This window comes from Coccinella septempunctata, chromosome 1 (genome assembly GCF_907165205.1).
Source record: "Coccinella septempunctata chromosome 1, icCocSept1.1, whole genome shotgun sequence".
Classification (NCBI taxonomy): Eukaryota; Metazoa; Arthropoda; class Insecta; order Coleoptera; family Coccinellidae; genus Coccinella; species Coccinella septempunctata.
The window spans coordinates 10,011,270-10,024,883 of record NC_058189.1 but is presented as its reverse complement, the minus strand read 5'-3'; the positions used below and the strand labels follow the sequence as shown (position 1 = coordinate 10,024,883).

Below are 13,614 nucleotides of genomic sequence, written 5' to 3'. Positions count from 1 at the left end.
GCAAAAATTTCAACGGCACAACTCAGTCAATGTATAGCACAATTTATTTCAGCCTAAATTTTCGATTTTTTCTCTCTTGGCCAATTTTTTACATTTTGTGAAATATCTTGAGAACCGTATGAAATAAAGGAAAAAATTCAACGGTGCAAAACAACCCAAACCTAGCACAATTCAGCATTCTCGTGAAACTCAACAAATTGCATAAATTTTCAAAAGTTCAACTGTTCGGTCATAATTATTCAACAAGAATTGGTTTGGCTATTGAAATTAACGCTTGCAGAGCTCTTCTAAGTAAAAGCATACCTTTTCAAAGAAAATTCTTATGTGTGCGAATATTTTTCTATGAATAATATTCTGGTCTTCATAAATCCTTAATATATACTCACCGACTTATTTTACTGATGAAAACGAAGAATGGACTCTTTCGTGCATTGTTAGATCGTTTTATGCCTAAGAATGAAGTGAAAAGTTTTGTCATGTCAGGAAAAAGTGGAGACTCAGCAGAAGAAGTCATGGTCATGATAAAGAAGTAAAGCACGCTTTCTATCTCAGAACAAAAACTATACTACTAGCTCTGTGATTTATATATAGAAAGAGGAATTATTAATGTCATCGATACTGAGATAGGATGTGGTTACTAGGTATGATATTAGCACCTTTCTCTCTGATTATTTCTCATAAGTTTTTTATAGCTTCACAATAATCAATGTCAACTCATACAGGATGTTAAAGAATAAGTGCGACAGGAGGTGATTCTGCATGAAAAAATAAGGACATTGTGCTATATAACTTTTCTCCGGAAATGCTTCATTTTCCGAGATACGGGGTGTTAAAGTTTTACTTAAGAGCAGAATCTTGTATTACGTCTGAGGGAGCTCATTTTAAACATTTATTGTAGCTTTGCGCCTATTTATTTATTGGTGTTATTCTCTGGTTTAATGTTATTGTACTAGATAATTTTTGATGATGTACCTATTGAAGAAAAAAAATACGCCTTAAGATGTTTTATTTTTTTTGCATAAAAACGGTGTCCCGTACGAAAAAAGGGTAGGAGAGTTTTTCGTCACGAATTGAACGAAGAATTCAAAAATGATTGTTGGTTTGAGATATCTCAGTGGCGTACCATTTTTTTTTTGTAAAAATTGAGATCATTACCCGTATGCGCGCTATGATGATGAATGAATGAATGAACATAAAATTCTTAATTGCATCTAAGAAAATGAGTAACTACCTTTTGAAAACCACTAAATTTCATTTGCATATCTCGACCGGTTTCAGAGCAATAAATAAATAGTCAGTTTTTAAGTAAAACTTCAACACCCCGTATCTCGGAAAACGAAGCATTTGCGGAAAAAAGTTATATAGCCTAATGTCATTTTTTTTTATGCAGAATCACTTCCGGAAGTTTGTCGCACTCTATTCACCAACACCCTGTACGACCTCTTCAATTGAGTGAAAAATCAAAGTCCTTCATTTTATGGGATTATAAAAGAATTAAAATATGTATATGTTTGGATTGCTCCATATCATCGATCATTGAGAATAAAACTATGGTATTATTCTATGAAATGTAAATAATATATCATTAATTTATTCGTATATTGATATTTTGATACTCTATTCGTAAATTACGAATTAAATTTCAGGGGACGCATTCAATCGACGCTAGAAAAATAGTAATCATAAGACGATATCCTTCATTAAGCTTTCTCAAACTGCATCCAAAAAGTTTTTGAAGCATTGAAATATGTACGTGGAAATATTGAAAAATTCTTAGCCTACTATAGAACCAAACAAAATTTCAAGGTCAAAATATTTTATTACTCAACATGTTCTCCTCTTAATTGGATACATTTATTACAGCGAACCTGCAACGTCTCTAGACCTTTCAAAAAAATTTTTTCTTCTTGCTCTGCAAACCAGACCTCCACTGCTTTTATAACCTCCTCGATGGAAGAAAATTGTCGACCTATTAATTTTTTTTTCAGTTGAGGAAAGAGATGATAGTCGTATGGAGCCAAATCTGGTGAATAAAGGGGGTGTCCTGGTAATTCAAACCCTAAATCACGAATTTTTTGCATGGCAACATGAGATTTGGGTGCAGGGGCGTTGTCCTGCAAAAACAAAACACCTTTGGATAGCTTTTCGCGTCTTTTCTCTTTAATATTTTCACGTAGAGTGGTCAGTAATGTCGAATGGTAATCTCCGGTTATTGTTCTACCCTTATCCAAAAAATCAATCATGATTACTCCATGGCAATCCCAAAAAACTGAAGCAAGAACTTTTCCAGCAGATTTTTGGACACGAAACTTCTTGCGGTCTTGCGGAGAACTAGAGTGTCGCCATTCCATCGATCGTTGCTTTGTTTCTGGATCGTAGAAATGTACCCAAGTCTCATCCATAGTAACAATTTGGTTTAAGAAGTCTACATCGTTTTCAAATCGAGCACATATCGAACGCGATGCTTCTACCCTTGCACGCTTTTGGTCAACATTCAAACATTTGGGGATCCATTTTGCAGCAATTTTTCTCATGTCCAATTTGACGTGAACTATATGATGAACGCGTTCGTATGAAATATTCAGTGCTTCAGATATCCGTTTTAGCCCAATTCGACGGTCTGATAAAATCATGTCATGAACTGCATTGATATTTTCGGGAACTGACACAGAACTGGCCTTCCCGATTGGTCATCATCTTCAATGGAAAATTTACCTCTTTTGAAGCTTGCAGTCCCATTTTTCACGGTCCCGTAGGAAGGACATTGATAACCAAGGGTATTAAGCATATCTTCGTAAATCTGCTTACCTCTTCACTCTTTCAAATACAGGTACTTGATAATGGCTCGATACTCCAATTTTTCGATTTTCACAATTTCGGTGGACATCTTCTTCCTTTTAAGTAAACTTTGGTTCACTTTTTTGACCTCAAACTTCACACTGACACTTCTAATGAGTTATTGTTCGTTGCTATGGTAACGCGATATTTTTTTTATGCATGGAACTGGTCTAGGCTAACTAGATATCAGTACATCCTCGTATAATCCTTGAATCGAAAATATCAGTAATAGGTTTTGTTGTGTACCGATGTTTCCACCATAATGCTTGTGGTATGTGAAAAAGACGAGTTGAGATCCGTAACGATATTATATTGTCTTCATTTCAGAATGCAATCCGCCAAATATGGTATGTCTTACCTGTTGAAATCGGAGAAATCGCTGAAATCAATTACAGATTCAGAACGGAAATCCATTCCTAACGAAGCCATGATTCGCGGTTTTTATTCACTTGTTGGAATTTATTTTGTTCATAAATATATTCTATACTTTCAGGGTTGCACTGCAATGTCGACAAATTTCAACTCTTTTAGAATTAGGATGATTTGAGTAATAGTAATATGTACTTTTTCAATCAGAATTTCAGTTCATGATTTTCAATTTTATGATGTGTTATTCTTGTTCGTTTGTCGAAAAAATTTTTTTATCTCCCCTATTCAGAAAAAATTTATTGAAACGGACAGGATTTGATGAAATCAATACCTGATGATGATCATCTATCAAAAAGATTATCTGAATGATGAAATATAGTTTCAATAGGGGATTTGGTGGAGAAATCAATTTTCTCATAACATAAGTATACGTATGTGGTTAATTGAGTAAAAAAAGTATATATTCTCTTAATCTCACAATTTAAGGGCGACGAAAATGTGCGGGAGGGCGCAAAACTTGCAAAAAAAACGTCAGCTGTACAGTCTCGAGTGCGGTGGCTTTTTTGCTTTTTTTGAAGCTAATGATTCAAGAATAACGGAAAAAATATAATCTGACAGTTTCAGCAAGCCGAAACAATAAAAATTGGCCATAAAGGTCACAAAAATCAATTTTTTCGAATTATCTCCTCTCCTGGGCTTCAAATTGCTTGCACATTCATTATAAAAGTTGTAGAGCCTAACATTTTCTACAAATTTTGTCCGAAGCAATTTTTTCTAAGTTTGAACTTTTTTGAGATATATGACGATGAATGTACGTTATACTGGGTTTCTACATCAACCTTTCGCATGTGGTAAGCTCCTCTTACTCCCTACTCTAACTCGAAAACGGTTGAGAGTATGTAAAATTGCTTCAGACAGCTGTTGAGTTTTATTATCTACAACTTTCACAATTAATAAAAAAACTATTAGAAGTTCAGGAAGGGAGATATTCAAAAAAAGACTTGTTATCATTTTCAAACTGTCAGATTAAGAAACCCCGAGTTAGCATCGTCTGCTTCCCAACTATTGACTCAATCTTCCAATATTCATAGTGCTAGGAACAACCTCAATTAATTTGTTCAGCGAATCAGACTTCTAGGGATGATTTGTGCTTGTCTTCAAGCCAACAAAAAATATCTATTGAATTATGCATAGACCTCGTACTTCCTCAGAATATTAAACCATATTTTCAATAATTATATGGTTTCATGATAGTACTAAGTTCATAAGATTTATATAGCCAGGTTGTGAATTTCATTCTTCAAATTTGAGTAAAGAGAGTGTGACTTGAGAAAAAATTCCGACGTTATGGATATTTTTCAATCCTGCAAATGTTGCTCGGAATTTTATCGTTATCAACCTTCCCAAATTTTTTGAAATTCGACCGATGTACTGTTTTCAATAAAAATTGGTTCAAATTTTAAAAAAATACATTCCTTATAGATACTAATTTCATCTATTGTTTCGCTACATTTATCGCCTTTTGGTAGTTACATGATGTCGCGAAGTTCTATTAAAAATGAATTATGAAAATTCCAGAATTGACCTTCTGTTGAAATCATATCAGATATGTTATAGGTAGAAAAACATTTTTTACCTATCCAAATTATAGTTCCTGGGCATGAATTAAAGAATTGTTACTTATCATCTTATTATTTTGGGATTTGTAGATAACCATAAATTTGTAAATTTTTCAAGCGGATATCAGAGGAAAATTTTTATTTCAATATGAAGATTCTTTCAAATTGAAAATGTAGGTAACTGATAAAGTCTGAAATTTGATCGAATTCAATATCAAGACATTACTGTGAAATTTCTAGACAACAATCACACCCAATTCATTGGAGCTGAAATGATAGTCAGCACAATGAAATGAGAATTTTTCCACTTATTAAAACGAACACTCGACACACTCCACAACTACAAACATCCATAACGGAACTGGGCCTAAATCTTTCGAGATGTTGAATTGATATCAATTTCTACATCCAATAAAATGGCGCAGATAATATTGAAGCGAATAAACCTAATTGAAAAAAGGTGAAATCCATTGATTGATTCATCGGTCTTTTACGAAGCAATCGCATTTCAAATGCTTTAAAAATAACTGTTAGAAAACAATCAATCTAGGGAGCATCATATATTGAGAATTCAATATTGAGCCTGCAGAATGATAGAAACGCGTCTCAATTTCCCTTTATCGTTTGTTTTCCTTTCTCAGTGATTACTACCTATTAGGACATAAAAGTCATAAAACGAAATAAGATAGAGTCCAGTGTACCAGAATAACTGAATTATGATGAAAATTCATAATTAAAATTGGGGACTTATACCCAGCTGGAGAAACGTCATTTATAATTTAGTAGTTCGTAAAAAGTTTAATCATCCATTACACGATGTATATTTTCCGTTTGATATTGTTATATTGAAGAACCTGAAGTGATTCATAAAACACCTTATAGAGAATATTATGTAGGTAATCAACGCCTAATCGCAGGAAAGTCAATTAAAATATAATACTTAACTAAAATTTTAATTAGTTATTGAACGGTGTATATACATGGTGTCCCGAACGCCAACACCACACGTTAACCATGAATTCAAAATAAATCCTAATTTTCTTGATGAAATATTATTAGCAAAAACGGCTTCGTTTCGGATTCACAGGGTGTAGAAGATTAATGAAGAATCAAAAAGAAATAGCAGAATAAATCGTAATAATATAAATTTGTAATGATTCCAAATAATTTTCAATACACCAATCATTTCCACAAAAACTACTCGAAATTTTGTACATTACTTCTGATGTACCTACCTATGCTTCTGATATTTTTGTGTCAAATTTTCGAGTAACATCAAAAACTAAGCAATGCATCTTTTCGTTTCTTAACGACCAACTTATACAAAAGGACGGATTAATTCCATTAATTTGACACGCTAGAGTAAAACCCGAATTTTCCTCTTGGGCTCTCTAACTAATACTCTGGAAGAAAACGTGAAGAGGATACCAAAATTAACGAATTTTTTTCAAATAAGGTTCCTCTGGAAACAGCTTTCATTTTGCAATATTTTCTTTACTAGAACAAGATCAGATCAGAGCGCTGCCTCAAATCATAGATCAGATATTTTCTTGGTAATAAGCTGCTCAGTTTTACAAAAACAATAATCATTCGAATAATTCACATCAATTGGTGTCTCGGTTGGAGATTTGAGTTTGGATGTAGTGCCTATAGGGTAGAAGAGATTCTCGGTGCCAAGAAAGTTATAAATATTTCTTAAACTGCTTCTTTAACGTTATGAATGAAATTCTAAATACATATTACGATTGTTCAATATTAATGGTTTGTGATTGATCTATGTGATTGATGGCATATCAATCAAAACGACATAGCTTTAGTCATTATTTGGTACGTCATTTGTTTTCAAAATATGCCTTCTTGTGGATGTGATACTTTGACGTCATTTAATGGTCTCTCTGACATCATTGTCACATTTCGTGGTCAGAATTGTTTCGAATTTCGCAGGATTATTCCATTTGAAGAATCAACTGATAATAAAATAGATAGCTATCTGAAGACTCCACTTGAAAGAGATTAAGTTTGTACCCATTGTCGCAATTAACTCATAATATATCCATAAAATCGATCGTGCAGGAATTGAAAGGAAATAATTATTACACACGATGTAAGGTAAATCCATGTCACGATACTCAATATGGTTTGCAGCACATTTCATAAACTTCATTATTCAATGACATCCTATTTAATATCATTATTATTATTCATAATTAGGCAGACCTTCCAATATATTTTATATCAATAGATTCATACCTAAACTAGTATTTGTATATCGGTTTTAACACGTCTTCAAAAGAAAAAAATATATGGATATTTATTAAGTTCAATGACATTGGCAACAATGATTATGAGATGATAATGAATATAGCGAGATAATTGATCCAATTTTTCCATACACTCTTTGTGGTGGTATAATGTTGATCAACATTTCATCCGAGAAACAAGTTTTTTCGTAACAGTTATTCAGTCCTCATTATGAATTCTACAGGTGGTAGAATGTTTGGTATCATAATAAAGACATATTATAAGTCTCAAGGTTACAATTGAAGCATTTGCATGAAAAAAGAGTATGCAGCTTGAAATTTTTCAGACTAAATCATGATATTAATTGTTTACCTAACCCAATTGTTGATTTACAAGCAAAAATTTGAAAATTTTAATGAGTTTTTCTTAGTCTCAGTTTCATGGTTCATGTTGTTCTTTTATTTCCATTTGGGACAGTAAAACTATCTGAAGAAATTTTTAAGCAATATTAAATTTCTATAATTTCGTTCATAAGCATTCATTATATTTAAACTCCCCTTTAGGCCAAACTTTAAAACACTGCATTGCCAAAATTGAATTAAACATACAATGATACTTTTCTCTACTTATCTTTGACGATCATGTATATTTTCTCACGCAAAGTTATTTCTGATTCGACTTCAAGGAGAACAATGATTAATTTTAGTTGGATAAGCTGAAACATGTTATATATTTATTTATTTTTTGTACATTTTGATTGATCTCGGCAAACGTATCTCTGAGCGCAAAAAAAAGATACGACTACTTTTCAGAATACAGAGTCCTATAAATGAAAAGTGAAGCTTCCTGCACAGAATTTCCGAAGTTCTAATAGGAAAGAGAATTACATATACAGGGTAATTCACGAAGACAATTCCTTAGAATATTTCGAAGAAAGTCTCGAGATAGACACTTGAAATTATAAAGTTGAGCTTTGTTAAGAGAGATGAATTCTTGGAAAAAATTTGTACATTCTCGAGCGTGTCAGATTTTCATACAGATGGTCAATCTCGGTGTTGCAGACGTGTTGATCCATTAATCTGACTCTAATCTAACAGTTTGAAGATGATAAAAAATCATTTTTTTAATATCTCCCTTCCTGTACCTCTAATCGTTTCTGTATTCATAATGAAAATTTTAGGTATTAAAATTCTCTACAACTTTTGTCTGAAGCAATGTTACATACCTACTCTTAAGCGTTTTCGAGTTAGAGGGCGATAAGTGCGAGGAGCTTAGCCACACATGCGAAAGGCCTAGGTCATTATAGAAACCTAGTCTAATGTACATTCATCGCCATATATCTCAAAAACGTTCACTTGTAGAAAAAATTGCTTCAGACAAAATTTGCTTCTGACAAAATTTGCTTCTGACAAAATTTGTAGAAAATGTTATGCTCTACAACTTTTATAATGAATGCGAAGCCAAGGAGAGGAGATTATTCAAATATGTAAACTGATTTTTGTGATTTGTGTTTCAGCCAGCTGAAACTGTCAGATTATATTTTCTTCGCTATTTTTGAATCATTAGCTTCAAAATAAGAAAAAAAAGCGCCCTCCCACACATTTTCGTCAGGCTTAAATTGTCGGAATAAGAGAATATATACTTTTCAACATGTAATCAACCACATATATCTCAATCTGACATGCTCGAGTATGTACAATGATCGTTTTCTTTCACTATTCTGACAGGCTGTTCTAGACAATTCCCCCTATATGCAGGTCTAATTTTTGGTAAAAGTACTCTCACCCTTTATAAATCTGACACGCTCAAGTGAATTCCGAATTTCCCTCTTGGGCTCCCCAACTATTTGTCCTGTTGAATTCTAGAAATTCAAGGTTTTATTTTATCGCTCCAAGTGGATGAAAGCATGCAGGATTGCAGGTGCTTAAAATTTTCCGAAAATAAATACAAATCAATCAATTTCTTCGAATAACTTTCATTCCATATCAAAATGGAACTTTGAAATATTGTGCCAGTTAATCCACGTTACCTCCTGAAATTTGGAGGAATACCTACTTGTAGACGCTAAAGGGTAGCAAGGTTATTGAATGGCGCAACTGAATTCGAATGAATTCTATATGTATAATATTCCCTCTCTCTTAGTATTATTTTGAGTAGGTATTGAGAATATGTACTACATACATATTTTTTCCTGATTTTAACCAAACATGAGTTAAACTGAAATTAGTTCGAACTTGAAACAGATTTTCGATTTTCACAACAGTTTTTGAACCACAACACGTGTTTCACTATCAGTATAGCATCTTCAGGTGGATAAAGGTGAAGAGTTTACCTTCTGTTGTGAAAATCCTATAATCTGTTTCATGTTCGCAGTTCAGTTATTGATTTTCTTTAAGTATCGGCCACATCAATTCAATATTTGAAATGAGTTCGACTCCGTAGCATTTTTCAAATATACCGGATGTTTTCAAAGGTGAGGATTTTTTTTTTGACAGAAGGTAGAACTCATCAAAATAAGTCGTTACACCAAAAATTTTCCCTATAAAATATCCAAGATGGCTGAGATACAACCCCTAGAAATTGGACAGAATTTTATTGAATTTCAAGTACGGGACTGTGGTTTCGGAAAACGAAACAAAACATAAACATATGGCTGGACAATGAATGGTTCAGTACCAAGTCCATCGAGTTAGATTCATTAGGTCACTTTTGAGATAACCTTAAATTGTTGTATCGTGCAATTTAATGTGAAAAAAAATGTAGAAAATCGAGGCAGTTTCTTGAATGTGCTCATGTTAGTTATGTTGAAAAAGTGTTATGATGTTCCCCATTTCATCCCATTTTTATGACGATTGTTGGAATATTCGAACAACAAGATTGCGATGCCCATTGTGAAAAATTCGTGAATGATTTAGACGAATTTTATTGGTGAGATTTTGAAGTAATATTCTTTTTTTTTTACACTTGTGTCCTAAGTCTCTTCTGTCAGTTGGTATCGAAATGAGCCATTTCATAAAATCGTGTAATTTACTAAAAATAATGAGGAAAATTCGGCAATCCTAAAATTCTATTTCCATTACAACGTAAATATCGAACGTGCCAATATCCTAAATGAAACTACATGGTCGAATCGATAAGTTTTTCCATTGCTTTGCAATAATTCAGCTAACAAACGGTCTAGGGTATTAGGATCTATTTCGGTAATCATTTTCAATTTTTTTTTTTCAACTTTGTCATTTTGAAAGTTTTGTATGGGTGATTTCTGGTGAAACGCTTCAATTCAACCAGTTCTGCCTTCTGTTAAAAAAAGCCTCACCTGTAAATACACCCTGTATACTGGCATTCACTTTTGGGTAAGCTCAAGATTCTATTGGGCAACTTATTATAGGAAGAAACCAACAGTCGATCTACAAGGTAATGCATTACCATCGGTAATTCGAACTGTCGGGGTGTGTCACAACTTACAGCAGGTCTCGATCATTAACCAGAAAAATAAAAAAAAGGAATGATTCAATTCGAATCATTCTTGCACAAAACGATCCGAGAGTTCCGCAATTGGAACCTTGGGTATATGTTCCTGCTGTGTGGTCTATATTGAAGAAAGAGAAAGGCGATTCAAAATGTTCCATATCAATTGATTATGGGTTATTCTGCTTTCATCGGTAATACTATCTTCTGAAATGAGACACTGTGATACAACATTTGATGCAGAATCCTTGAAACCACTGAGAATTATGGGTGCCATTTGAAAAAATTGGTCATATTGTTGCAAGGCCCTATAACGGATGACACCTAGCCTAGTAATCGAGCTAGTAATTGATCTCTACGTAAATAAAAGGCTCTTAGGAAGTCATCAGTCATGAGTCATTTCCCAGATATTTTCCCGAGGAGTTTGAGCGTAGAGAGAAGGAGAACAAATTTCGAGGCTTTTTGGGCCAAAAAGTGTCCACATAAAACTTGAACTCCGTTAAAACTACAGCAGGACCACTTCGAAACTTCGTCAAACACTCTGTAAAAAGCAAAATGCAGAAACTGATTGATAAACCTTAGCATGGAAGGCGCCAGAACGAGGTCAACCATGATTACGTCGATATATCTGCGTCGAAATACTGGTTGACTTCCGGAAGGTTGTTTCCCCAGACAGAGGACCTTATCCTCGCCATCCAGGACCAGGTGATTCCGACAAGGAACTACATAAGATATATCGCCAAGGATGCCTCAGTGACGGACGATAACTGTCGCTATGACTGTGCGACACATGAAACCATCCAGCACATCACTGGGGGATGTCAGAAGTTCGCAGGCACGGAGTACAATAATAGGCATGATGCTGTTGCCAAGATTCTTCACCAAGAATTGGCAATACAATACCAACTTCTAACGTCAATAAAGGTTCCCCATTACAATCACCATCCGGATGTTGTATTGGAAAATGATCATCACAAGCTCTACTAGGATCGCACGGTTCTCACAGACCAGAAAAAAACTCACAATAGACTTGACCTCGTATTGCTGAATGAGGATGAGAACAGAGCACTATTCATCAACGTGGCGATTCCAAATAACAAAAATCTTCTGGATAGGCACACCGAAAAAATTTACAGAGATCTAGAGGAAGAAACCAGGAGACAGTGGAAGTTAAAAGAGATCAAGACCATCTCATGTCATTTCATCTACAGGCCTGATACCGAAGAAACTACTAGAGAACTTGAGGAAACTTCAGTTGGACGAAAATATCTATAGAGTCATGCAGAAGGCGGTACTGATGGGAACGGCGAGAACTGTAGGCAAGTACATGGGGAATGCAGAGGAACACCGTCTGCTTCGACAGGAAGTGCGGGTGGAGCAGGAATCCAACCAACAGCAAAAAGCCGAGGAGCGGTCCGAACCCGACCACCACCACGAGTCCGAAAACCTGGAAACGGCTCCAACAGAGCTTAATCCTTTTGATATCTGGGATAAGTGAATATTCCTCTGAAGAGGAGTGTGAAAGCCGCAAGGCTAAAGTCATAATAGTAATTATCTTTATTCCCTATCATCTTCACAGAGCTACGAAAATGAAAAGAAAAATATAAGTAGAGAAGTATTAGTTGATTTTAAATTTCAAAAACAAATATATTCAGTGACTTTTCAATTTTGAATTTATTATTTGTTGAAAATTTGTGTAAGAAGTTATGAAACAACGGGAAAATTTAAATTTTTCCAACCGAATGTGAGTACATTTCTAATATTGTAATCTGTTCTAATTCATAAAATGTAATTTTTTTTTATAATTATTCGTCTTTTTCAGCAGACTCCTGAGAGGCTAAAAAGTTGGTAAAAACCTTCAGATATTCTATTGAAACCTGAAAGAATTCATCAATGTGAAGCAGCACCCAGAACAAGTATTAGAAATTCTCGGCATAAAATAATTCGAAAATATAAATGAACAGTGTCTATCCTAATGAGGAAAGAATACATATACAGAGTCCAGCAATAGACGTTTTAGGAATTTAGTTGAGAAGCATTCCCTTTGTACTTTCAATTCTGCATCTCAGGAAATTATTTTCTGATATATGTACATGGTGTTCCCAAATAAAATTATTCAACAAATGAGTGATTTTTCAAATGGAACACTCCTTATATTTTTGCATATTTTCAATGCTCTTCAATACCTCTACCATGATGCAAAATATTACGGATATTTTTCCAACGGTACGGATCTTATTCAGAAAAAACTGCAGAATTTCGACGAAACAGTAGTTCGGTAAAAGCCCTTTACCGATTTCCAGAAGCGATAGAAACATGAATTTAATCTGGATTTCTTTTAACTTAAGAATTTGCCTAGTCATCGTTCCTAAATGATCAACCTCTCTTATAGAGTTTGTCCAAATATGAAGAATTTCAAATTGTTTTTTCTCGATTTTTTCAAAGGTAACACCCTGTAGATTTTCCATGATGATGTACACAGTTTAAAACCTTACGTCTCAACCTCCTGCGTCTAGCAGGCACGAAAAATGAAAATAGCCCTTTGGTTACTTCTGAAACAATGTAATGTTTCAAACTGGAAAACATGGAAAAAAATACATTGTGTTACATTTGAAAAAATCGAGAAAAAACAATTTCAAATTCTTCATATTTTTATTGATGAATAACAATGACTAGTAATAAGCAAAGAGATTTCCTAAACAATTATAATCTCTTCAAATTTGAATTACTATGCATGTTCATCATGTATTTTTGGAAAATATTGTTTAATATGCTCTTTCTCCCCATAATGTATTGGGAATTAAGTTGAAAACACTACACTACGTAAGAAAGTTTCTTATTTTTATAGTTTGCGCTGTTTGATTCCTTATCACGGCAATACTTATTTGGTTATAAGAACTTCATTATAGATTGAGAGATAATTTGAGGGGAGCATGTATTCGTTTTAAAACTTGGAATTTGTATAACAAAATATGTGAATTTTTGTTGAAATTACTCCTGTGTTTAACACGCTATTTGCAATTACAAGGGAAGATTTTACGTCATATTGTCTGATGAAAGGAGTCTGATCCAGACTCTA

The 13,614-nt window shown here is 33.8% G+C and overlaps 1 protein-coding gene across 3 annotated transcripts in view; it reads right to left on the bottom strand.

Annotated features, from left to right (window-relative positions):
- Window positions 1–13,614, bottom strand: part of LOC123313837 (proton-coupled amino acid transporter 1-like) — a 58,578-nt gene that overhangs the window by 26,497 nt on the left and 18,467 nt on the right. Inside the window, exons 1-2 of one of the 3 annotated variants that reach the window (XM_044898917.1) lie at window positions 4,209–4,212; window positions 3,748–3,751 (exon numbers count right to left, since the gene is read on the bottom strand). The exons of 1 other annotated variant lie outside the window; for it this stretch is intronic. Coding sequence is in view for 1 of the 2 variants with exons in the window: in XM_044898890.1 (XP_044754825.1) it covers window positions 3,197–3,267 (71 nt within the window). In the remaining variant the exon portion in view is untranslated. Of the gene's footprint in view, window positions 1–3,196; window positions 3,283–3,747; window positions 3,752–4,208; window positions 4,213–13,614 lie in introns of those variants that run through there. One more of the 3 variants, XM_044898890.1, reaches the window with a different exon arrangement.